The sequence below is a fragment of the Gobius niger genome, assembly GCF_951799975.1.
Source record: "Gobius niger genome assembly, chromosome: 15".
Taxonomy (NCBI): Eukaryota; Metazoa; Chordata; class Actinopteri; order Gobiiformes; family Gobiidae; genus Gobius; species Gobius niger.
This window is the reverse complement of record NC_136866.1, coordinates 6,532,664-6,555,076: the sequence shown is the minus strand read 5'-3', so window position 1 is coordinate 6,555,076 and position 22,413 is coordinate 6,532,664. Positions and strand designations below refer to the sequence as shown.

The window sequence follows — 22,413 nt, the reverse complement described above, 5'->3', positions numbered from 1 at the left end:
GTTTACGAGTCCGTCTCCGCAGTGAAGGTGTTTTCGTCGCTGGCAGGAAGAAAAAAACAAAAGGCCTCGAAATGTTTTGGTCCGATGATCACACAAACACAAAAGGAAAAGTCACATTTTCCGAAGGGATTTTTTTTCTCTCTGCTGAGTAAAAAGTGATAGATTAAAAAGCCCATTTAACTGTCAGAGGAGATTAAGCCTGGAATGCTAAATGAGTTGATTCGTAATACGGGACATTGTTGGCGTTGGCACTTCGAAATTAAGAATCAGGGTGTGGGGTGAAAGTGCGGAACAAGCTTACGTCCTGTTTGAACCTGTTTTGTTAGAGCTAAACTAAATTTGGAGCCGTTTTTATCAGCAATTTACGAAGATGGCTGTTTCTAAGCGCACTCAGTCGGGACAAAATAAAACAGAAACAATAAATAATAGCCTACTCGATCATCAACAAAGCGCTTTATGAAAAATAAATATCTCCAATTGTGCTAGTGCTAACAGAACCATGAAGCTACAGATGCTACAACCTACAATGTGCTATGCCATATACTGCAAAAAGTATTTAACTAGATCAGTATAAACATCTCAATTTGAGCATAATAATCCAAATTTTAGTTGTGTTGACTAGTTAAGAAGTTCTTGGGCATTTGTCCTAGATTATTTCACTTGTTCTGAGATGTTTCTGACTCGTTTCGATACATTTTGTCCTTATTTCAGATAATTTTCTTTGCCAATGGGGTTAGAAAATTGGTCTTATCTCATTGGCAATTTAACTTTCTTATTTCAAGCGAGATTTACATTAGAACTGGTCTGAAATCTCCTCAAACAAGCAAAGTAAACTCGGTCCGATCAGGAAAAGTATCTAGATGAGTGAAAACCGCTCAAAACAAGATACATTTCCTCAATTCAAGTCATTTAAGCCAATGCTTGATATTCACTTTTTGTAGTGTAGAATAAATAGGCAACAAATGAGTTTCGACATGACCTAAAATGGCGTCCATACAAACCGCATGTAACTTCCATCCCTCATAGGCCTGAACGACTTTTGCCAGTCAGCGAATAGATTCAGGCCACTCGGTGATTGTCGGTTCTGTGGGAAGGGTTCTCAAACTGGTGGGGCAAAAAGTGGCTGGCAGGATTATTTACAGCGGGTCAGGAGTCGATCGATAGTTTGGATTTTACCCGAATCAACAGAACAGAAGGAAACATTATTATGAACCAGGGCTCTTGTTTTGGTTGTTGTTGAATGTAATGTGTAGCTATAGGGTCAGAAATTGATATATAAATTATATCTAGGGCTGCCATAAGGAAGAACTTCAGTTACTCACTATGTCATAGGCTTTATATTAGAGAATGGGCACTTGACTTGTTAACCAGAGAAGGCTATGGGGTCAGACAGTCAAAACTATAATCTATTGTTATGTGACTGCCATTCTAAAACAACAAAGTACCATGTAAAGTGTATGGCAGGAAACATCCCATGGCCGTTGTTGGGATACTGCAGCACATAACCCCGTGGTCTGTCCCATCCCCGGGGGACGCCTCTTCATTCTTCAGTTCCCTTTCGACGCGGCAGACAGGTTTTTCTATTGTAAACATTGTTAAGATTCACATTATTAGTAACAATGACGTCTGCTTTCTGTACATGCAAGTATTTTCACATTCAGAAGAAAGTGTCCGATCGGAGCGATGGAAAGTGGCGACATTCTTGATGAGCGTCGTTGATCCGTTTTGGACTTTCGTGGATTGGAAAAGAGCTTTCGCTGTCCATGTGTGTAACGTTTGAACTCTTTGGTCATGCTCGTCTGCACTCAAGATACCAACGCTGTACATTTCACTAGCTTCGTTGAGCGATGGCTTAACTGTAGCGTTTGCAATCCATGTGTTGGCGGCGCCGTGTGTGTGTGTGTGCGACCCTCCCAGCTTTGGTTTCCTTCTTGATGCAGAGAACAGGTCTGGCTCTGAGTGCAGTGTCCAGGTCCGAGCCACAGGGGGCAGTGTTTTATCAGGAAACGGCCAGACTCCGGTTAAACAACACACAGCAGGTACACACAAAGCAAAGAGGAGGAGAAGCAGAAGAAGTAGTCAGCACTGTTGTGGGGCTGTTCACTTTACTTTTGTTCAGTGTCTTGGTTTAAAAAAAGAAAAAAAAGAAAAAGAAAGGGGGTTGAAGCGGGATGTTAAGCGTCGGTGACTGGCAACGGAGAGGTCCAGGGGAGCAGGCGGCCGGGGTTACTTCGACCTGCACAGAGAAAAGAAGGCATTGTTAAAGTCTCATGTAAAAGTTACGGAACAAACAAGGAGGAAAGTTGCACTCTTCTACAGGTCCAGTTTTTCATTATTTTCAGTGACATCCATTTTATTTTCCATTATTATCATTATAAAGAAACAATTCCCACGTTCATCTCACTGTTGGGAAACTAAACAAAAAAGAAAGTCATGGCGATGCAACCTGATATAGCCTGATATTGTGTCATCAAAATTGTTAAGATTTCTGAGATTCCTGGCACATTCTACCATTAACTAAGCTATTTGAGCTTTAGAAATGTAAAATGTAATCGTTCACTTAAAAGCATTTGCATTCTGCAACCAGTAGCTCGAGAGCCACCAGAGGTTCCCCAGCCAATTATCTCACCAAAGTCTTTTGACATTTCTCACTTTCTACTCGATGAGTCACATTTAGGATAAATTTCTTTTTATGCTGAACATGTTGAACACAAAATGTGAATATTTAAGTAAATGAGAAACGGAGTAAAGTGTAAAGAAGAAACTGAAGTGATTTTGTAAAATATTATTGCAAAGATACCAGAGTCATCGAAACATAAACCTTTTGTTAGGCTATGTAAGAGAAGGGTAAAAAGTGTAAACTGGCAGTTTGTTAATGTTCTGAGCTCCACTGAAGCCTGACTGAGCCTCAGTTTTTTGGCATAAAAGGTGGGTGCGACTAAACTACTGCCTCAAACTACAGCGAGCTAGAGCCAGCTCGTGAATTTGATTTTCTTCATTGGCGCTTTATGTGTCAGTATTGAGACTCCATGGAGAAGGATTATTCTTTTAAAGGAACAGGCCACCGTTTTTGCATACTGAGATATGCTCTTACCTGAGCTTAGACAAGTTGATGTGTCTGGTCTTTCTCCTAAGCGCATGCTCAGTCACTCAAAAAGACCGAACATGTAGTTAGCATTTAGCCTCTCCTCCTCTTCTCTATGGGGTCAAACGGGGTGAAGTTAGAAGTGACCAAGCTCTTCCACATTTTCCCTATTTAAATACGGTTACATTTCGATGTCTGCGCAGTAAAGTCAAAGTGCTCCAAAGGTGTTATTACACCTTACAATATAGTGCCCCTTTTTATCCGCTTAGAAAATCGACATGTTTAATTTTGTGCAACTAGACTTGTATCGTGTAACTACTCGAGTTAAATAACCGTATTTAATCGGGAAAATGTGGAAGAGCTTGGTCACCTCAAACTTCACCCTGTTTGGCCCCATAGATGAAAGGAGGAAAGTCTAAATGCTAACAACAACTTTGGTCTTTTTGTGTGACTGAGCGCACGCGTACAGACCAGACAGGTACACATCAACTCGTCTAAGCTGAGCCAGGTCTACGTTTTCTGTAAGAACAGAGCTTGTCTATTGCGCTTCACACAGTGCAGTGAGCTTCGTGGACAGACCTCCAACGTCGCATGGAAACCATGAATCGGGCAGTACTTTTCAACAATGTACTTTTAAAGCTTCAAGAACTACTACTGCTTTACTGCGCTTACTATTTCTACTGCTTGACATCAGCCTGGTCAATGGCTCATCTTCAGTCTAAACAAAAAGTGTGTTGATTCGAATTGAACAGCAGTGCAATTACATTAAACACCACTGAAGAAGTTTCTGTACTCTGACATCATAATCAAAATAAGAAGATTCATTTACATATAAGTTACTTGTAACCTCTTTCACTGTCTTTGCTGAAGTGTCATATTGATCCACTGTCTTTTGTCTCCCTTTAAAGCAATTTCCTTTGCTATTTCATAAAGGGTACCATTGAAGAGTCGACTGTGCTCAGAAGAACATTACTTCTTTGATATCCCTTCAAAAGTGAGCTAGGTTCCTCTATAGTCAATACTAAAGCTAATATTGTATCACCAACCTCAAACAACAGCCCCAAGGAGGCCCCAAGTGCTTCACGTCTCATGCCTTGAAATCGCAGCCCATTTGCATTAAATCGCCTTTGCTAATAGTAAGGAACGTGATTCGTCTCAGGCTTTCTTTCATCATTAGTAAGCCGCGTGTTGTGTCCTATTTTAGCCACAGACCCACATTTAGTGCTCTAATAAGTATACAGTACAGCATGCCTTAAGGACAGCCAGTGTAAGATGAAAGATTGCGATTGCATTTAGCATAATGAGGCCTCCCTGTATCGTTAACTTTCAAAACAGAAAGAAAACATTACGAGTCGGGGCCAACCAATCCATATCTCTGTTGACACATTGTAAATGCTCGCACTTTACTGGAACCAATGGCCTAGCGTTCACCCAGCATTCAATTACACGGCGTCAATATGTCGTTTCTCAGTGGCTGCACTTATTGGGGGAAATTTCCTACTCATTTTCACTATTTGAAGCCAATCATTAGTCACAATCAGGGGCTAAATTATGAGCCTGTGATGGTTGCTTTACGATGCAGGAAAGATAACAGTTAATCTCTTGTGTTATAGAGGAGAACTAAGAGCTGCATTGGTTCACAATACACACTCAGGCACTATATGGTTTTGTACGCAGGGATTTTTATAGTTTAGAACGATTTTTTAACAAGAAGACCTTGTCAGACATTCAAGCTCACCGCGAACAATAAGGCTGTACTTAAGTTGCTAATCTTACAAATACAACCAGGCAAACGGAGAGCATTTTTATCATCTTTTCATCTATCATTCCTCAGTTTCTTGCCATTTGTTTGTTTAAAGCACTAATTTCAGAATGTGTTAAATTTCTGGCCTCACAGTACGCAGGGCAACTTTATTTGTACCGCACATATCGTACACAAGGCAACTCAATGCGCCGAGTAGAAACTATTCAAGGGCTACATGTTATTAGTGGTCCAAAGAGAGAAAAGAATCAGGGAGAGACGACAGGGGCAGCATAAAATCCTTAATGCAGCTGTGTGGTTTCAGCTGTTTGACAGACTCGTGTCATGTGGCCTCTTTCAGCATTCTCACTCGTTATGTGAAGGCCTGACATGATAACAAAATCTGCAGTTTAATTATATATTGAGGCTGGAACGTGATGAAGTGCAATTTCAGTTTCTATGTTATTGCCATATAAACTAACTCTAGTCTCGTATGGCAAGCTGCGACCCAAATCACATTAGTATTTGCTTTGTGTAATGTAAAATATTGAATTTTCCGACAAAGTAATGTTCAGTAACCTGAGCCCATAAATGATCCTATAAATCTGAATCATGACCATTTTTACAGACGGATGGGGGGTTTTCAGGCTTTTGATATATGATGGAGATATATTTTGGAGGCATAAAAATGTCAGTAAGGCTTTGTTCAAAAAGTGCTTAATATCTTAACATTTAAGTTCAGTTTAAAGATAAAATGATGACAAAACAAAAAAGGGGTGAAAGGTAAATAAATGTCCAAACAATAAATATAGTAATTATCGCAATGGCCGCTTTATGACTGCGACGCTAGGGGCCGACATTGCTGTAGTACCTCCGTATGGGGCGGCAAAACAAGCTAGTTTTCCATTAGAAAGAATTGCTCTTTACGCACGTTCTGAACAACTTTAAAACCTGGTGCCTCATTTTTAAAAACTTTCTACAGCTAGATTTTCCTCCTGTGATAACAGCGGGTTAATTACAATTAAAGGGACCAGGCGGGTTTTTGTAAGGAACATCTTAGAAATCTTGTATTCACCTTATTACGGAGCCTCGCGTGGGCGCCGCCATTAATTGTGCCCGCCCCTTTTCTCCTATGTGTTAACATGGGGCTGGAGAAGTCCACATAAAATCAGTCACTACACGAAAACAAAGCCGTTTTTCGGCCGCGCAGAGAAACGGTGCAGTGTGGACATGTTGGTGCAAATGAACATTGGACATTTTACACAAATCAATCGACTAAACATCAGATTTGAGCGGAGAATATTTTCCCTCGTTCTCCGTTTAAATGAACGGGCTTGACCGGGAGAGTCTGGACAACGGAAGTGCCGAGACAACACAAAAAGTGGCAAAATTGGGCAGGGCGGAATAAGGTGAATACTAATGAGGGCTGGACTTTGATTGACGCCGTTAGCTCTAATGCTAACGGCGCGGGCGTGGTCACGATCAAACTCCACGTCACGTGAAGGCCAAGTCATAGACCGTTTGCCACAATGACTACGCTCGAGGAGGAAACCATGGCGGATTTCCAGACTCCTCCTCCCCAGCTCTGACAAAGCATGTTCCTAAAAAGGGCGGGATCTTCACTGTAGACTCGGCTTTTGCGCAGCACAATGGTCCAACAGTCCGACCCTCATTAGTACGAGATTTCTAAAAAATGTTTTTAAGAAAACCAGCCTGGTTTCTTTAATTGTAACTAACCCAGCGTTATCAAAGGAGGAATATCAAGGAATACCAGGCTTTAAAGTTGTTTTTAACATGTCTAAAGCGCAATGCATTCCAATGAGTCCCTAGCGGCTATACGGAGGTACTACACCAATGGTGGCCCCTAGTGTCGTCGTCACAAAGCAGAGCAGCCAGCAGCCATTGGGCCACGTCTACAGTGAAGATCCCGCCCTTATGCCCTTTTTAGGAACATGCTCCGTCAGAGCTGGGAAGGAGGAGTCTGTAAATCCGCCATGGATTCACTTCCGAACAAGGTTATTATGGTAAACGGGGAGGCGTGAGCAGATGTTGTCTGCTATTTTCTACAGTCTATGAATTATCGTGACAGCCCTAGTTATGTGTCAACCCCCAGTCGTTTACAAAATCTCCTAAGACTGAAAAAGCCCCACCTGGTCCAAGTATTGAACCAAGGTGCTACTTGCTGTGAGGCAAGAGCCCTAGCTGCTGTGCCACTGTGCTTTTTAAAGAAGCATAAAGCCTTTTCAGTAAATAATCGTCTGAGTTGCGGGGCGTTGGAGACACGGGGACTAGTTTTCTTCTTACTTTGAGATACGCACGATTACTTTTCTATTGTTCTCAATTATAAACACCATTAGGCAAAAACACGGTGGTAAAAGTTTCCCCAAATAATTGAGTCGCTACTCTTTTCACACAGTTCCCCTTTAGCTGCTTTTTTTCCGTTACAGTGGAAGCAACTTTCCTTTAAGGTCACTAATAAGTCGAGCTTTATGTTCTCCAAAAGCGAGTGCATACTGTTACAGATCCTGCAGGCCGTAATTGTTGTGAAGTTATTTTGTGCGTAGCGTGTGTGTGGGTGGGCAGGGTGTTTGTGAGCGAGCGCGCCTCGGTAACACAGGCTTTTCCGTTCTCCTTTGGGATGGTGCAGCTGATGCCTTTTATTGGTCCCTCTGGCCGGAGCCAATAAACAGGAGAGCGCGGGGAAAACAGCTGGGGAACAATGATAGCATATTGATGGCGTTTGGGGCTGTTTCAGCGCCTGGTGGGGTACATAAGCTGTCCGTCAGATCGCGTGGAGGTTTGGGGTCAGCCATATTTGTGTGGGCAGAGAGCGCGCCTATTATCTTTCAGACTCCATGATTTATGATCTATGTTGTATTTTCCACAGGGGACGTATATAAAACTACAGAAAGCTCCTTTATTGGGCTTTGTCTGGGCCGATGGTTTCATCCATCACTCCGACTTTCTCTTCTTTAGCTGTACATTTGTTGACCTGTATTTCTCTTACTCAGTGACCTTTTGATGCACAAACACAAGACTCGCAAAAGTTGGAAGCAAAAATATGAAGGGATTTTTTTTATTATATTGGCTTAACTAAAAAATAGTCTACTATTGAATAAGTTATAGATATAGCACATAATGGAGGGGTAGTGGAGGATTTGTCTTTCACCACAAAGGCTGATATACTGATATTACAAGTAGCAGGTTGGCTCATTTATACTGGTTTACCATGTCACAGGCACCAGCTTTTTTTTCTTTGTACTGGTGTTAGGTGCTTGTTTATCTACCGGTAGTTCTTTTGTTTTGTGGGTGTCTGCGACTCTGACTAGTGTCTAATAAAAAATGTATAGCCTTAAAGGGACTATACAGAGTTTAAAAATGTTAAAACTAAGCATGTTCATCCCTGTACATTTTCAAGCCATATCCTAATATGTAGAATGAGCTCAGACCTGTTCACCACAACTGCCTCTAAAATCCTGCACTGTCACTCGAAAAGGTGTTAATTCGGTCCGAAGTGCCGTCATGCACGAGACGTAGTCATAGAAGCTGCAGTTACGCATTAGACCTGAGGTGGCAGTAGTGAGCATAAAATGACAAACTTGCATCTAGGCCCTTTAATGCTTTTCCAGACGGCTAAAGTCGCAGTACAAGTAAGGATTAAATAACGAAGAGCCGTGCATTAGACGGTTATAATGCACGACGCGGAGTTAAGAACACCACGACGCGCAGCGGAGTTACTCCGCGAAGTAACACCACTCAAAATCTGGTAAATGTGCATGTAGAGGAGGTCCTCTGGGATGGACACATAATAATGGTTTCATATTTGAAGCACAAATGAAGTCGGTACAAAAGGTCAAAGACAGAAAACATGCAGGATCGGCTCATGTCCATTGAAATGAATGGGATTTTGCCGGGGTCATAAATGACCCCAGAGACCACGAGTGTAACTATTTGCTCTCATTCAAAAATGAAACATTTTTCAAAAACAGAACCTGCTCTACCTTTGAGCCTCTCCCAGTGCCCAATTCACCAAATACTTCGAGTTCCACTTCAGGATTTTCAGTGTTACAAGGCCATTTTTGGCTCAAAATTTGACTTTTTTTACATAAACACTGACTCACCGACTCAAAAAATAATAAAAACTGGTAAATTTACTATCAGTGCATTTTTATGAAGTCAAACTAAAGATAGAACTCAAATTTATTTCAAAATGTTATTTTATGAGTGAAATATTAGAGAAACAAAATGGGGTCAAAAATGACCCCAGGTGACCACGAGTGTAACTATTTGTTCTCATTCAAATGTATGAGAAAATTAAAAAATTGCATAATACCAAATTTTGACTATTTCCATTTGGAAACTGACCAGATAGTCCGAGTTATCTTCAGAATTACATTTTTGATATTTTATGACTGTTGTTTGTTCAGGATTTGTTTTTTGTTTTTACACAAACAAGACCTACAAACTGAAAAAATAAAATAAAAAACACAAACATTTAGTATCAGGCCATTAGTCTGAAGTTACACTAAAGATAGAATCCAAACATGACTGAGATATTAGAGAAACATAATTGGGTCAAAAATGACCCCAGGTTACCACGAGTGTAACTCTGCATTATAGGGCACACAAGGGATATATATATATATATATATATATATCTATATATATATTACTGATGCCTTCACCCTCCGGGTTTTCTCCAGCTCTTCTCTGAGCCCCTGGTATTTCTCGTGTTCCTTTTTCCTGATGTTGAAGTCGCTTGGTATTGCTATGTCGACCACAACGGCTTTCCTCTGCTCTTTGTCCACTACCACAATGTCCGGTTGGTTCGCCATTACCATTCTGTCCGTCTGTATCTGGAAGTCCCACAGGATCTTGGCTCGGTCATTCTCGACCACATATACCTTGTACCTTGTAAATGTATATAAATGTATACATTATATCATTATTATTTATGTAAGCCCTATATTTATGTATTTATGTAAGCTTATATAGGGCTTTTATGTAAGCCCTATATAAGCCCTATATAAGATAAGATAAGCCTTTATTGATCTCACAATCACTTGTTACATACAGCTCTTAGAAACACTCAGGGTGTGCAAATAAGCAGAAAATGTGAGAAAAATAAACAAAAAACGATGAAATAGTAAAATAGTGGTATCTTATGTACAATGACTACCAAGGACTTAGTGCAATGCATTAAAAACAGGGTGTTGTGAGTGGGCACCAGCCCCCACAACAAGCCCCCACCCATCTTCCCGAACCAATGGACATGTGGGCAATGCTTGCGTCCCACTGTGTATGTTGCGTTAAAAGACGAGGTTTTTAGAGCCCGTTTGGAGAGTGCAGACCCCCCAGCCCAACTATACTGACTCAAGTACGTGCAACTTTTTGAAGTAACTGTACTTTTGCAAGTAGTCTTTGCAGTACGTCTTACTTCTACTTGAGTAATATTAAAATAAAGTATCTGTACTCTCACTTGAGTTTAAAAAAATAGTAACTCGTAGCACTGTGGGTAAATCATTAAGTGACAAATCTTAATTTTGACGCACAACAAAAAGTGTTTTGCCTTATTTTTATACAGTACGTTCCAAATGATTATGCAAATTGTATTTCAGTGTCGTAAAGGTAAAAAAACACATTTTTTTTTTCCAATTAAACTCATGGAAGATGTGTACTTTTTTCTGCTCCCTGTGCAAATATTTTGTCTACTCTACCCACCTCTGCTTATAGCTGGTCACTAAACCGCAAAGTCCCACACATGTAAGACACAAGGTGCTTTGGCGCAGCGTGTTGTCTCAGACCTTTGAGTAAAGCGCTTGTCATTTTGATAAACGGAGTCTCTCGTCAAACCACTGATCCACAGCCACACCAAGTTGTAATCATGAGTAACAGCACTTTGGAAACTTGTCTCGGGTTCTTAACAGTAGTCAATGATCAAGGCCGTGGGAACCCAGGGTGCTGAGGGTGCTGCAGCACCCCCTGGTGAATAGTTTGTGAACTGCAGGCAATATTAACCCCTTAACTCCCACTTGAACCGAGCACATTTTCTCCAGCTTTACCCCAGTCCAAAAGCTTCTGGAAAAAAAGGTGTGAAAATAGCGACAAAACGAAACAAAAGACGAAAACAATGATGGAAATGTGACAAAATAGTGAGAAAACATTGACAAAAAAATACAAAAAAATACAAAAAAATACAAAAAAATACAAAAAAATGACAAAAAAATACAAAAAAATACAAAAAAATACAAAAAATGACAAAAAAAGAACAAAAAAGAACAAAAAATGACAAAAAATGACAAAAATGACAAAAAAAATGACCCCCCCCCCAAAAAAGACAAAAAAAAGACAAAAAAATGACAAAAAATGAGTTGAATACCCTCCTCAAAAAAAGATGGGAAAAAAAATCTGATGACGTGAGGAAAAAGATCCATTTAGATGAGTTTTGTAGATCTTGGCTTTCAAATGAGGTGTTACACTGGCCTACAGGATTTGGGTAAAGCTGAACTGGAGAAAATGCTCTCGGTTCAGGCGGGAGTTAAGAGGTTAATAAATAGGATTTATGCACAGAAAAAGTATTTTGGGGGTATATTTTGTCCCTCAGCACCCCCTAACTAAAATATCTTCCCACGGCTCTGTCAATGATTCATTCACAAACGTACACTAACATAACCCGTACAGGAACGTGCATGGGTTCAGTGTCTTGCCCAAGAACACAATTACAGTATGCAGTGCAGTTGCCTGGATTGATCGACCACTGCCATCCAGCATTAGACGTATTTACAGGGCAAGTGCAAAACCCTTCACATTCAATACTTGGGTACAGATTTGGGATACTTCTTCTCCTTCTGATGAGAACACTTATTGATCAGCTGTCCCGGCCACATCAGTCGCGCGCTCATTATCAGGCTTGGCTGTGCTGCTCCTCTCAGGACACACCGGGAGATTGATGCGGGGGACGCCAAAGCCTGGACTCATTTTGCGATTTCCTATTGGCTCGTCCCGGCTCTAAGAATAGCCCCGGGTGAAATTGAAATCCATGCTTCCAGTCGCTACAAGACGGCCGAGGATCTAGTGCGCACGGGAATGCAAACTACAAAATCCATTTCTGCCTCGACAACACGCTGCATCAAGGATAAAGCTTCTGTTTTTTTTTTGTTTTTTTTCATTCTCTTCTTCCTGCACCGCACCTCAACTTTATTTGTGCGAAGGAGCGTGCTATGATGCTTCGCGAGTCACCACTGATGAGGCCTTGAGCTGATAAGTAATGCGCCCATATCCAGATGCAGACACACTCCGCCTGCTTAAGCCGTACATAATTCAAAACCGTTTTAGCTTGCGTCCAAACCAGAGTCCTTAAATGCTCCCTGCGGTTGACAATTAAGTAGGATTAGTTTTTTTTCCACGGTTTAAATGTCGGGAGAGTTGATTCCATAATGTGGCCATCAGACAAGAGAAGAGATGAGCAAAATATCGCCCGTGAGATGATATATCGTAATTCTGAGAAATAGGGGGATAGTTGGGATATACGGTAACTAAAATAAGGCTGAAATGGAAATAAGTCTTGAAAATCATGACATGAAAAAACATTTCAATGCGTATTTGTTTTAGGAAATTAATTGTGAATCTCAGTCCTCGGTGATAGCGGCTTCTTGTGACATAAATGCTGTGTCAGCTAAGATTAGAATAACGATGACATTCGTACATATAAAGAAGTATTTCTGCATGTTTATAGTTCATTGCAAAATCACTTTGATCTTAATGAGTTTACTAACTACATTTATCATAATATTATTTCTATATTTGATGGTTTGGAGAATTATCAATATGAACTGTATGACACACTGTGAAGATGTACTGTCTGATGCCATTGACTGTCCACAAGGAAGAGGTTTTGTCCCCATGTTATTTTTCCTAACACTTTCTACTTTCTACTTTGAATACTTAACTATGTTCTACAGCAGGGGTAGGCAATGTCAGGCCCAGGGGACAAATTTGGCCCTCCAGCATAAACCTTTGGCCCCAAGAGAGTTTTGAAGAAATATTTATTCAGAAATCAGACGTGAAAAGGACTCTAAAATGTGAAAAATACTGTCAGTGTTTTCACATTTCCCAGCAAAACACCGCATTAGGTCATATATGGTGTGAAAAACGTATATCTGTAGAAAAAAGGTGCTTTACTTTGGGCTACAATTGTGCGTTTGGCCCTTGGTGTTTTGGAAATTAAGGAAATCGGCCCTCCATGACACAAACATGCCTACCCCTGTTCTACAGCACATACGACACATTACTGTCACTTAACCTCTTCCGTCATAATTCGACTGAGCAGCTTGGAGTAATATTTGACCAGTAGTATTTGTTCTTTTGCTCGAGTAATAAATCCCACCACAGCAACACCTCTTAATCAATGGATTCAATGGATTTGTGGATTGTCGCTACTCAAACGCCTTTATCCAAGAAGCTTTTAGATTTGGGTGAAGCCAAACTGGAGAAAATGTGCCCGGTTCAGGTGGTCGTTAAGAGGTTTTAACAGTATCTAAAAAGCCTCACAAATATATTGCGGCTTTCACATGTGTCAACATCGCCCATCTCTACACAGGAAGTCCACAGTTGATGGAGTTAATAACGAAGCACTATTCAGAGGTGTAACAAAAGATAATAGCCTACTACCATTACTTTAGCAATTTTGTGTAATCTGTGCTTTTTATGTTTTGGTAATAATTAGAAGCAACATTTTTGAGGCTTAGAGACAGGGTCCTGACCGACAATAATTCTCCTTGAGCCTGGGTCTGCAGAGGTTTCTGACCCCATTATAAGTTTCTCTTTTCCAGTAATTGCTATTGTCAAATGTTTCATAAAAGTTCAGATGATTTAATATAAGGCAAATTTCAACTGGACTGAGGAAACCACTTGCATCAGCGCCCAGGTCACGCACCCCTCTCTCCCTTCAGTTTTCAACTGAAATAAGGGCAGTTCCCACAAAATAACTGTTACAAGGACATTGCACTGTTGCTCTGTACATGTTTCTGGCGCCCGACAATCCTGACGTGTGACAACGGCTATATGTGGCGCCTCGTGTTATTGCTCTGCTAAGAAAATAGGCCTCTATGGGATGGCGTTTTTGTGAGAAAGTCCATATATATATGATGGGTACTTTTGTGCAGTGCTTTTCAATCTCTGTGCTAGGAATAGAGCGGCAAGATTTGGCCACAATCAAACTGGAATAGCAGTTTGAACATAGTAGTAATATGTTGTAAATCACATAGGCTTAGTACAGCAAACTATCCTGTGGGTTTTATGATGTAAAAAGCCTGCTGACCCTGACCTCAGCAAAACCTGTGCGGAAATAGTCGTATTTCGCTCTTGTCTCCAATGTTAATGCCTCAGGACAACTTTCCAATGCACACGATGAACTGGATCTTGATTAAAGGGCATAAATGGCAAATCTCATCCAAATTGTTTTACTAAAGCCGCAAAGCCCTAGTCAGGAAAATTAACTAGATCATGGTCATACTGTATATACTTGTGTATTTCTGGTATCAGCTATGGTAAAACTATATTATACATTTTTTTATAAACATCTGAGAAATATGCTACATACCGCCATTTTGGGCGTTATCGCTAATGTAAACAAATGTCAAACTCCCAAGTGTACGAACTAATGAGCAGACCTTCTGTCTCACACAAAATACAGTAATAAGTGCTAAGTATTTAGCACTTAAAGAGACAATACGGAGTTTAAAAATGTTAAAATTATGTATTTTCCTCCCCCAACATGTGCCTCTAAAATCCTGCACTGTCACTCAAAAAGCGTTCATTCGGTCCGATGTATCGTCATGCACGAGCTTAATATAGAACCTGCAGTTTCACATATGACCTGAGGTGGCAGTAGTGAGTATAAAATGGCAAACTTGCATGTAGCCCCTTTAAATACTTAAAGTACACGTTTTCTTCTTTGGAAAACATGTGACATGTGATCTAAATGTTTATAATGACCGAAGAAAATAAACTACTACTACCTAAACTACTACTAATATTAATCTTAATCCCTACCTGGACTGAGCACATTTTCTCGAGCTCGGCATTACCCAAATCTAAAAGCTTCTGGAAAAAATAGCGCCGAAAATTAGGATGAAAACGCAACAAAAAAGTGACAAAAACGTGGCAGAAAAGCAACAATAACACAATATAATAGCAACAAAAACATGACTAAAGAGTAATGAAAAAGCAACACAAAGGCCACAAAAGAGCGACAGAAAACATAACAAAAAAGTGACAAAAACGCAGCAAACAAGCCACAGAAAAGTGAAAAAAGTGACAAAAACGCTTTCCAATCGAGAAGCTTTTGGGTAAAGCCGAACTGGAGAAAGAGACTAAAACATATCAAACATATCAATAGTGATTATTAGTATTTTGCCAACAATGCAAATGAGTGCCTAGCAACTGTGATTAGTCTATTTTAGTTAATGGAAAACAAGCCTTGAAACATGGTTATTTCAAACTTTCATACATGTTAGTAATTTAATTAAAGGCAATATACTGTATTTACAAGTCTCTGCTGCTTAAAGTCCATAAAAAGCCATTAGTTTTACACCAGTCCATGTGCTAAGTGGGTGTTACATTCACAAGTAGCTGAGAATGATGTCTTATGTTGTGGATATGATGCTTTAATGTGACTGATGTATGGATGATGCACCGCTGTCCAACTATCTTCTATAAAAACAGTAAGGTCAACTCAAAAGGTAAGTGTTTTGCTTTGCTTCTTTCCTGTTTCCTTGTCCCCTCTTTTGATCGTCGTGGTATTTCTCCCACTCGACTCACCTCACTTTGACCTCACTTCAAACGCAAACGCATTAATCTGTACCGGTGGCGTGTTGCGTAATTACTCTGATGAATACTTACATGTACATGGGCTGTAGCTGCAGATGGGAGGTCTTCTGGGGCCCTTGGTAACCGTACGAGTCGAAGCCTCCTATAAAATCAACTGCACACACAAACACACACACAAGAAACACCATTAATTAGATTGTGCCTCTGATTCCCCGGTAATAGGTTTGTTCAGGGTGTTTTAGAATCTATTGCAGGGCAGGGTTCTATATATACAGTATAAACAATAAATAATTCTACTTTTTTCTCGTTGCTTTATCTTAGTTAATTCGTGCAGGGACAGAAAACACTGAACTTTAAGACACACTTTACTGTCCCCGTATGGATATCTCTCCTCCTCTTTTGACACATCACTCAGTGCCGGGAAACCTGCCAGGTATTAGGGCTGCATAATATCGCAAAAAATATTGTATCGCGATATTAGGTGATGCAATATCTGTATCGCAAGAAGCCACAATATATCGCATCAGTAAGCCCTTCATCTGACTGAGATCGACACATTTTTTTTTTGCAAACTCAGCCAAAACAAATTGTGTATCATATCGTGTTAAAATGGTTTCGGGAAATACCGCAATAATATCGCTATCACGATATTGCACAGCCGTATTGCACATTGCAAGCTACTTCAATATCGTTCAGCCCTATAAAGTGTGCAAAGCCTTTAGCTACCAAGCTCCGGTCTTATGGAATAAACTCCCAGCCAACGATAAAGAAGCAGACACAGTCCCTATATTTAAGACTAGGCTCAAAACGTACCTCTTCGAATTAGCTTATAATCAGGTCAGTTTGGTAAAGCTCTGACCCACAGCCTGAAGTAAAGCAGCCTTAGGAGAAACACTGCTGTGGGAAGTACGGTCCACTGAGCGCTATCCTCTTCTTCTTACTGCAGACTTTGTCTTATCATGATACAATATTTACTTTATCTGTAGTCTGTTCATCACTATTCACATGGTGTCTCCTGTCCCCACTCCCCCTCGGGAGTGCCTGTCTCTCTAGAGCGAACGGAGGAACCCTGCATTCTGGAATATGAGGAGTGGATGGTCTGCAATCTTGGCCCGTCTGCTGAGGGATCCTTCGGCCCTGGGTCTATAGCCTGTCCGTCCATGGGAGTGGATCTCTCCTTCTGTGGTTCTCCCCAAGGTTTCTCTTTTATCTTGCCGGGTTTTTGAGTTTTTCCTTGCCGTGCCGGAGAGTCTAAGGACGGGGGGACGCCCACGCCACTCGTCGCTACCTCCTATTGGACATTATATTTGCCTGGATTCACCTGAACTTTTAATTGTCATATTTATTGCTCTGTTTTATTGCCTTAATGTTTGGTGCAGCCCTGTGAGGCGACTTCTGTTGTGATAGTGGGCTATACAAAACCATTAAACTTGAAACTTGAAACTAAATATTATACTATACTAGGGCAGGGATATATGGCCAAATCTCCATCACGCTATAAAAAAGAAATATCACGATAACGATATATTGGACAATATAATTGACAACGGATAAATTACTTTAAAATTCCAGCCTTACGCCTATTGGGATAATTAATGCAAAGATATTTCATTCTTTTTTTAGTGCCATACTAATTTCCTCACAAATATGATCTACTCAAGCAGTCCTTCATTTCATTTTACTTTTTCAGCACCTGTCCCCGTGTTCTACAGTCAGTGTTTAAAAAATTCTATCGCAATAAACCCAACCCTATACTACCCTATACATATTTTTGTACATTTCTGACAAGTGATGTGTTTTTGATTGAAAACAGCTTATTTTTGTAAAATTAAAACAAATATCAATATATTTTAAATGTTTTGCACCTTGAATTATTATAAATTCTCATAACATTTTACAGAAGTTGTTGGTTGGTTGAGTGATTTAGACGGTCAGGTACTGCAAAGTTTGGGAACCCCCTGTACTATAGTATACTTATATGACTAAAAGAATGGCTTATTGAGCTTTATCAAAAAACAAAAGACACAATTTTACTTTGTGTTGAAAATCAGATGCAGAATAGACACAAGAATGGAATAGAGTTAGACAACATTAATTGTATCAATAGTTTTGAAATGAAGTTTGAAATGTTATTATTGTGACGAGGCTACTGTCAGGAGCAGTGAGGGGCCGCATGTGCTCACGGTCAGAATCACCTGGCTGAAGGATTAACCCACTGTGCATGTTTTGGGTTTGACGGGAGAAACCGTCAGAAAGCCCCCAGGAATAGAAGAGGAATAGAACCTTAATAGTAAGTAGAGGCACCTTCCCTCAGCCACTGTACTAGTTTTTCATCTCATGTGGATAGACCTATAGTTATTACAGAGATATCATCCATAAACCGAATCAAAGCATTATTTTTTTTTGCATTTTGACAGATAAAAGGCAAATGCTAGGATAGAATGAACTGTCCTCCCCCTCATTATTTAACGCGGATGCAACCTATTTCTGCATCACAGTTAGTGCCCAATTTCCATCTCAATCAGGGGGATATTTCCACAAATCTATTTTTAACACGGAGGACTTTTGCAGCGGTGGATTCTTTTTTTTTTTTTTTTTTTTTTTTGCCTGGAGAATACTCTTAACTGCTAAATTATCTAGGAGGCCTCGACACGACGCCGCGCTGTGAGCTGCCAGCAGGTGGTTTTGCCTTCCAGATTTTCAGACAGCCAACGTGGACTTTTGAAGCCGGGAAACCATTTCTTCCCCACACTTTGATGTAAGCGCAGGCTCATAAAAGGGTACTTCCTGGCCTTGATCAGCGGCATACTTTCCCCTATTTATTCAGCAAGATTTTGTAACATCAAGTACAATGCGGGGATCGGCGCTGTCACCGCCGAGATAAAAGACGCCATACATTAAGGAGACGCAGGTAAACAAGGAGAAAAATAGGCAAGATTGAGGAGCAGTGCCATGTCTGCAAGCGGTGGCGAAAAAAATAATAATTGGCCTCTTATGGATTCTTTAGATCTAAGGCTAGGCTCGAAAAAGGTGAAATGGGCAAAATATCCAGGCTAATTAGAATATACACCTTAGTAAGCAAACACTGTCCACTTGAATTACTGCAAAGCAAGTAAGCCGCTAAAACGCAGCGTATTGAGGGTTATTTGGGGGAATTGATGTTGCCTTGAGGTTTGGATTTTCTTTAAGGAGGATATCATTGCTCTAAGGTTTTCATAGCAGATTTTCGGGGCATTTTACAGCCCACAACAAACCCAAAAAACGCTATAAGCACTTGTATACACTTAAGCACAATCCATAAAGCGATATCATTTTACTGAGATGATAGTACAAGAAGTGTGGTTAAACCCTCTAAATGCTACACGATTCACAATTTGGCTGATGCATGCAATACAATGTACAGTATCTATGGCCAAAGAAGATGTGTGTAGTTGTGCATCTGTACTCTTACGCCAAATAGTCTTTTTTAAACAGCATGATGTTGCGTATTAATTGTACTAACATCTATTTATCTTCTTACCCCCCTCCTGAACCAAGGGCATTTGCTCCAGTTTGCGTCGTCATGGTTTTGCCCCATTTTTGTTGTTTTTTCTCGCTCTTTTATTGCTTCTTTGTTACTTTCTTTGTTGCACCTTTGCCACTTTTTGATTTGGGAAAAGCCAAACTGGACACAATGTGTTCGGTTCAGGTGGGGGTTAAGAGATTAAGAGGACAAAATCTGGCGCCAACAAGTCTTTAACTTCAAACAGGATGATGATTAAATGGACTCAACTTATATACAGCGCTTTTCTACCTTTATCAGGCCTAAATAGCTTTACAGTAAGGAAACAGTCTCCCATTCACTCTCTCATTCACACACCAATGTACGCAGACACTGGAGGCAAGTGGGGTGAAGTGTCTTGCCCAATGACACAGTGTGCACCTGCAGAAGCTGGGATTCGAACCCCCGACCTTCCCGAGCCTTCATGAGACGACCCACTCTACCAACTGCGCCACCGTCGCCCCTGTTGATGGCGTTTAGGCTTTGAGAATTGGATAATGTGTCTTTGGGACACAGCTTAGTTGGTGTCTGTCGCCCTCTGCTGGCAGTGGTGGGTGAGTGAACCAAATTGACATCACGCATTAGCAGCATGGCTAACTATCCCACTATCAACCAAGACCCATTCAGATTTTAGGCATATTTCAGCTTTTGAGAACATCTTACAATATGAAATGAATGAAAGCTATGAAAGCATTGATAATAAGACTCACCTTACCAATTCAACAGACACTCCACTTTTATTTCCATTAATGGCCCATGACCCACTGTAAATGATTCTGTGACCCACTCTTGAGTCCTACACACCAGTGCTTTATGGTTAGTATCAAGTGTCTACTTGAAGCATAAAAACAAATTGCTTTGAGCTAAGAAGATCTGGAGTACTCACTCAAGCATAAATGAAACAAATCACTATTGCAGGTAAATCTCTACTCCGCTATGTTCTGAAATGAAAATGAAGTACAAAAGGCAGAAAAAGGTAAATTCAGCAAAAACTGTCCGAACTTTAAAACTGTCTCCAAAGTTGCTCATCACCTCCCAGTCACCCTCAGATATCTCTCGCTGCCTTTATCCTCTTAATGTATGCGTGTGAAATCTTCATTACGGCACTCACCGGGACAACACACACCATCTCCGCTGTCTCGTCTGTTTAACCGCCGCAGTACTTTATGATCATTCGCCTCATTTACTGTTTTTTCCCCCTCAGACAATACCCCGCCATTGGCCACGCTTGATATACTTCCTCCTTTTGTGCGGATCCCTTTGTTAGGAACATAGCCCAGTGTGAACGCTAAGAGTTTTCCTGCTGATTCATGCTGCAGTCAAATAGTCTGTGCACAGCCCGTTCTCGACCCTTTGAACAAGAGAAAATGGAGCCCCCCTCCTAAAAAAAACGCCCTCATCTCTGCTGGGAACGGCTGCATTTAAGAAGTGAAACGTGTTCCTCATGAATGATTTTTCCGGGAATTTTCGAACAAAATGGGAAGAACTAATGACATTACGGAAAGCGTATAATCTTCGGTACTTTGGTTTGAATTTAACCAGAAATCAATTGTGTCTTTCATCTGGAAATGTTGCAGTTTCAAATGTTATTATGATGGGCACCTTTATTGTTTGAGTATTACTCCAGGGTTTCGCAACATTTTGGACCCGAAGAGAAAATCCTTCACAGACACAGTTTTAATATGCATAGGTTGGATGTAGCGACTGAACCATGGCTAAACCGAGACTATAAATTAGATCAAAACCAGGGCCGACTCCTAATCAGACCATGTCTAAAGCATGTCCAGCGACTAGGACTTCACCAGACCATCGTTCTAAACATGGTGCACCGCATTCCTTCACCGCTTATAGCCTCACTTTCATCCGAATAGTTTAACCTCCGTAACCTTTAGCCTGCGCGTCATCTCAAAGCTTACGACGAGTGAGGCCGGCTTTGGTCTCATTAAATGTACCCCCCCCTCCACTTCCACACCAGACATTTGGAATCGCTGGTATTTATACATGTGATTCTAAAACATCGTTCGCAGCGGAAAATAAGTAGCAGCGGGATGTTGCCCATGCACCCATGCAACTGAATAGACAAATTGGGGTTTGCAGCGAGAACTTTTTACAGAAATAAACAACAAACATTTGCAAAGGGAAGAATTAACCAAAAAAACGTACCAAAAAGTTGCCACTGCCGAATCTACCGCTCATATATTTTCAGCCAACTCTAATTCAGTGATCATTGTTCGCCTTCAGTCGCCATCTTTTGCTTGTTCAAACCGCTTTCTTTCACTCTGTGTTGAGCTTGTGGTCCCTGTGAGTGAACGGTGCTTCATTCATTGTCCTGGTTATGGATTTTATTATTAGGCTTGCTCACAGAAGGTGACGAGTGTGTGTTGTACCTGAGGATGACACAACCTTTTCACACAATACAGAACAATATTTTGTAAATGGGGAACTCAGGAAGGAATAACATCTGATGTCTATCTCATGTCAAACTGTAAGAAGATTAGTAGTGCTCCATTTTTGTTGTGACACCTTTCTACAGAATAGAATGTGTTGTTCGGAGTTCTTTTCTCAAATACAGACCGTATTGTGCTGTATCACCGGGGAGGTGTAAATGTTTATTACAGGGGTAGGCAACATCAGGCCCACGGGCCAAATCTGGCCCTCCAGCACAGAAGCTCTGGCCCCCAAGATGATGTTGAGAAATGACTTGATACAAATCAGAGCTCAAAGGCCTGTTAATCTTAAAACCTCCACCTGACAGCACATTTTCTCCAGTTTAGCTTTACTCAAATCTAAAATCTATCTATGAGTGCAATGCAATATGTGACTAAGTAGGTTTGTCCCATTATTTATTTGGGTTATTTTGCTTCGTTGGTTTCTTTTGCAATATCCATCAGCGAACAATAACCCACCAGATTCATTCATTTATTAAGTCAATAATGATTGCACTTCACGTCCATTTTAAACTTTGTTTATTTGTTAATTGAGTCAATATACAAATTTACCTGCACCACATGGTGGGAACAAAGGGAAGGCGTGGTCTTTGATGGCCATTTTAAAATCTCAGTCTGAACCATGTGGCAGGGGGGAAACTGGTTTAAACTTTGCTTTGAATTTCCTTTGTGTATGATTTTGGTTTGTATTTTGTCTTTATTAATTTGATTTGAACGCTTGCCAGCTAAACTTATTGTTATAACCCTCGTGTGGCCTTCGCGGGTCTTT

The 22,413-nt window shown here is 40.6% G+C and overlaps 1 protein-coding gene across 2 annotated transcripts in view; it reads right to left on the bottom strand.

Moving 5' to 3' along the window:
- Positions 1-1,223: 1,223 nt before the first annotated feature.
- Positions 1,224-22,413, bottom strand: part of nkain2 (sodium/potassium transporting ATPase interacting 2) — a gene marked incomplete at its 3' end in the record, with an annotated part of 174,267 nt that continues 153,077 nt past the window's right edge. Inside the window, exons 6-7 of one of the 2 annotated variants that reach the window (XM_079571850.1) lie at positions 15,729-15,810; positions 1,224-2,236 (exon numbers count right to left, since the gene is read on the bottom strand). In XM_079571850.1, coding sequence (XP_079427976.1) covers positions 2,227-2,236; positions 15,729-15,810 — 92 coding nt within the window. Of the gene's footprint in view, positions 2,237-15,724; positions 15,811-22,413 lie in introns of those variants that run through there. The other variant, XM_079571851.1, reaches the window with a different exon arrangement.